Here is a 5,220-nt window from a genome sequence, read left to right as displayed (position 1 = left end):
CGGTGTCTGGCTCTTGTTGTACACAAATTTTACAAATACAATGCAAAATGGTGATGTTTTTTTTAATCCGTAAGAGTGAAGGTTCCCCAAAAGTGATTGAGAGAGTGCATGTGTCACGTTAAGACCGTTTTAAGACAGACTTGAAAAAAAAAATGTGTATCTCTTAAAGTCTATCATTTAAAGTGTATGCCTTGTGAAAAACACCTTAGAAACATTCCCTGAAAAGTACACAAAGTAAATCTAAAATACAACATAATAATGAGGGAGAATTCAGTTAACAATTTGTACATTATGATTTTATTTGAGAGTTAGAAAAGTCTGGTAATTGCTCAAGTCAAGTCAGTGCAACCTGCACGGATAAGAGCAGTGTGGAATCACGTCACGACTTCTTTGCCTGGTTATCCAGGAAATCCTTCGCCTCGTTTATCTTCGCTGCCAGGTAGGGAGATCCACCTGTGGCCCACACACACACACACACACACAGTGTCCATGGTTACATTTCAGGAAAGTCAAAACTATGAATCTTAACTTATGCGATTATGCTGCATGCATCACTTCCCCTTTTAGAACTGACTAAAACCTGTTGAAGAGTGTCACCATTAAATTTACTTTTATTTCTAAAAGTTAACATTTACATACTGGCAAATAAAGTAATTTCAGTAACAAGTAGGGCGTGGTATCGTTGCTTGATACCTTTTAAAGGTATCGACTGAATTAACCCAGTACCAAGTAGTATCGAAACTTTGTACCTAGCTCTAGGAAAAAAAAGACCATTTGTATCGGTTTGCTCGCAACCAATCACCACAAGCGTTCTTCGATTTAATGCGACGTGTGATTGGCCCACTACCACAGCAGCTATAACCCATACAGTCTGTGGTGTGGTGAAGTCTAGCGTGGTGTATTTGACGGAGTTGGCAGTTTGGTGTTCCACCAAAACGTTCGAAAGTATGGATATACAACACGCCTGTGGCATCTGTTAAAATAAATGTGGTGTTGGGGGCATTTTACGCAACTGAATGCTTCCACTCACATGATTGGTATCGAATGAAGTAGAATAAAAAGAGTGGTATCGGTATCACTTTAAGAGTACTGGTATCGAAAAAATTTTAAACGATAAAAACTATATTGTAACCTATAGGAACTGATGCCTCACTCACCTCTATCTGGATGGTTCAGGACCATCAGTTTTCTATGTGCCTCTCTGATCTTGTTCCTGTTGGCTGTGGGACTGCAAGACAGAACGGTTGTACAACAGTGAATTGTTATCGTAATAATCAGTGTGAATAGTAGTAAATAGCAAATGATAGCCAGCAGCAAGACAGGTCAACATCCAGCATCCCTTAACTTGTATGCATAACCTTGGACGCACAGTAACATGTAACTGGTGGACTTAACTGAGGCCAAGTAGCGCTGGGTGATGGTAAGAATCCACATACCTGACACCTAAAACCAGGGATGCTTCTCTCTTGCTCATCTTTGGATCAAAGCCACCTCTGTAGTACCCTCCTCCAAAAGCCTGCAACGACACGCACAGTTCATAGCTCAACATGACGGCGGGCCTGCTCACTGATCCGTACTTGCAACAACATGTAAGAGATCTCAAGAGCTATCCAGCACGTATAGTTCCATTTGGAGATAAACTTATTGTGTGCATGTTTACCGTCTTGGGGAAACTCTGAAGGGCCTGTTTCATCTGAGGCTCCAACTGCCTCATGGCCTGCATGGCATAGCGACCTGGGAGACAAAGGAGGGAAGCATGCATGATTATATCATCTGATATTTGGTTTATATCTACTTTTTAACTCCGGATGGATATGTGGGTTGTAAATAAACTTGGGATGCTGTTCATATATTTAATTTGGGATGTAAATAAATCTGGGAGAGTTTATATATTATATTATATTATCATTCTATGATATATGAGTTATTAGAGGAGAAGCGAGAAAGGAGTAGGGAAATATAAGTTTTACTTCTACCTACTCCTTTTCAGACACTATTACTCGTTTTGTTTATTATTATTTTATCTGTTTTTTATTTATTTTTATGTTCGAAATAAAGTCTTTCATTCATTGATATTATCTGTCAAGGTGAGTCACATAATTAGCTTTGGTTGTTTAACTTGTTTCAGAGCTTTTCTTCTCTGTGAAGCATTCTTTTTTTATATATTTTGTTAATACAACAACAATGGCAATCCACTGCACAAACATGATTGGACTGATAGATATCCCACCCACCCCCCACCCATGACAATACCCCAAGGGCACTCAAAAAAACAACAAACAAGTGTACAAAAATAAATATAAATAAATAAATAAGTATAAACAAATAAAAAAATAAAATAAAATATTCATAGTAAAAAAAAATAAAAAAATAAAAATTATAAATAAATTAAATAAAATAAAAAAATAAACATAAATAATGAAGTGTCTGTGAAGCATTCTTATGTGGACTTCACTTCAGACAATGTCTGTCAACTTTGGACTAAATGCTCAAGTTTAACTTCTCCACATTATCTGTCAAGGTGAGTCACATATTTAGCAGTGTGCCAGTTGTTCCGTTTGTCACCTGCAAATCCAGCTGCAGCCAGAGCCAGTCCCACGGCCACCATGGAGCTGGCCTGGAGACAGACAGAGAGAGAGACATCAGGAACAAATTCTTTACAAAAATTAAATGTAAACTCCAAGATTTTGATTCCCTCTCTGACCAAAATAAAATACAACATCATCTACTTGGAGGAAATAGTGTCATCGCCATAGAAGCTGCAGGATATGTCAGTGCATGTCACAGCCTAAGAGACAACCACAACAACAACAACACATAATAGATGTAACTCACACTCTGCCTTTTATTTACTCCTCTACTTCATGTTTTTTTTTTTACATTTATCCTTTGATATTGCAATATATTGTTATCAATTGTTTTTTATTTGTTTGTTTTATTGACACAACAAACATTAATTACTTCTTTGTTTTCTTCCATTTAACGGCGCTGATAAATGAGTGACATATTTAAAATATATTAAGCTGTAACACTGATTATCTTAAACATTGTAAATATTCACTAAACAAGCATAATTTGGCGGTGTTTTATTTGGACCTATTGTCTCCTAAGTACATGTATAAATTCATTAATGCATGTTTCTTTTTAAATATCTATATATTGTAATTTGCTTAATGAATTGTATATATGTATATATATGTTTTTGTTTTTATTTCGTTCTTTTTTTATTTTATTTATTATTGAATTGACGCTTTGGCAATATTGTTCACCTGACAGTTATGCCAATAAAGCAAATTGAACTGAATTGAAAATTGAGAAAGGTGCATATCCCAGCCTAAGAGACAACCACAACAACACATAATAGATGTAACTCACACTCTACCTTTTATTTACACCTCTACTTCATGTTTTTTTTTTGGTTTTTACATGTATTCTTTACATTGCAATATATTGTTATTAATTGATTTTTATTTGTTTTATTGACATAACAAACATGAATTACTTCTTTATTGTTTTCTTCCATTTACATGCATGTTCTTTTTAAATATCTATAAATTGTAATTTGCTTAATGAATTGTATATATGTATATATATGTTTTTATTTTGTTCTTTTTTTATTTTTATTTATTAATGAATTGAGCTTTGGCAATATTGTTCACCTGACAGTCATGCCAATAAAGCAAATTGAATTGAATGCCTTTCAATGTTCTCCCTTTCACTCTGCCTTTTATTTACTCCTCTACTTCATGTTTTTATTTTATTTTTTTACATGTATCCTTTATATTGCAATATATTGTTATTAATTGTTTTTTATTTGTTTTATTGACACAACAAACAATAATTACTTCTTTATTGTTTTCTTCCATTTACATGCATGTTCTTTTTAAATATATATATATATATGTAATTTGCTTAATGCATTGTATATATATATGTTTTTGTTTTGTTCTTTTTTTAATTTTTATTTATTATTGAACTGAGCTTTGGCAATATTGTTCACCTGACAGTCAAGCCAATAAAGCAAATTGAATTGAATTGCATGCCTTTCAATGTTCTCCCTTTCACTCTGCCTTTTATTTACTCCTCTACTTAATTTTTTTTTTTTACATTTATCCTTTATATTGCAATATATTGTTATTGATTGTTTTTTATTTGTTTTATTGACACAACAAACAATTACTTCTTTATTGTTATATATATATATATATATTTATATATATATATATATATATATATATATTTATATTTATATATATATATATTTATATTAATATATATATATATAAATATATATATTTATATATATATATATATATATATATTTATTTATATATCTGTAATTTGCTTAATGAATTGTATATATATGTTTTTGTTTTTATTTTGTTCTTTTTTTAATTTTTATTTATTATTGAATTGACGCTTTGGCAATATTGTTCACCTGACAGTCATGATCAATAAAGCAAATTGAATTGAATTGAGAGACATCCCAGACTATCACCAGCTAATGAGAGCTGTCATACAATATAAACACACCACCAAGCTGTCGCACATTGTGAAACCTGAGCTATTAACGTTACTACTACTGATGATCTCTTCTCCCCACACTAAGGTTGGTTAGCTGGCTGAACAAAGCGGGAGGTTAGATCTAAGGTTATCTGGGTTTGTTTTGTAATGCACACTCCAGTGAAGCTAACGTTAGCTTAGCGCGTTTAGATTGGACGTTTTTAGCCTAGATAACTTTAATGCAGACTCCTGATCATGCACTCGTTTTGTAGGTTGTCGCTCCAGTTAGTAGTTAGTTAGTTAGACCTACCATGTCTGTGTGTTACGTTCCGTTTCTGTTAAAGATTAGGATCATAACTTTTGACCTCTCGGTGTTTTCGTTGCTCGGGCAGGCATGTGTGTGTTTGTGCCGGAAATTGTCGCGGAGAACTGTCGTAAAGCGTTGAATCTGCTGCTCCTCCTCTCTCTCATCCATAGCTCATATATGAGATTTCTTAAAGGTCTTTAATTTTGAAAATCTACATCAGAATGTCCTATAGTTTTTTTCCCCCAGGCCATCAGACTTTTAAATAGATAATTCATACGACACCTTCTCACACAAATATATATCTTATACTGTATATACTGTATATGTTCTTAATGTATATGTTCTTAATATGCCTGTATATGTTATTAATATGTCCTTGTCAGAAGTATTTCCGTTTATATTTGTAATGT

At 33.2% G+C, this 5,220-nt stretch overlaps 1 protein-coding gene across 1 annotated transcript; it reads right to left on the bottom strand.

Moving 5' to 3' along the window:
- Nucleotides 1–274: 274 nt before the first annotated feature.
- On the bottom strand, nt 275–4,964 carry dnajc19 (DnaJ (Hsp40) homolog, subfamily C, member 19). The gene is made up of 6 exons (XM_037770687.1): nt 4,814–4,964; nt 2,566–2,617; nt 1,661–1,734; nt 1,437–1,516; nt 1,158–1,228; nt 275–453 (listed from the first exon to the last, which is right to left on the bottom strand). The coding sequence occupies exons 1-6, from the start codon at nt 4,814–4,816 to the stop codon at nt 380–382; spliced, it is 354 nt and encodes a 117-aa protein (XP_037626615.1). The 5' UTR covers nt 4,817–4,964; the 3' UTR covers nt 275–379.
- Nucleotides 4,965–5,220: the final 256 nt, after the last annotated feature.

This window comes from Sebastes umbrosus, chromosome 5, assembly GCF_015220745.1.
Source record: "Sebastes umbrosus isolate fSebUmb1 chromosome 5, fSebUmb1.pri, whole genome shotgun sequence".
Classification (NCBI taxonomy): Eukaryota; Metazoa; Chordata; class Actinopteri; order Perciformes; family Sebastidae; genus Sebastes; species Sebastes umbrosus.
Note: the sequence above shows the minus strand (reverse complement) of the source record. Positions and strands in the feature narration are given on the sequence as shown.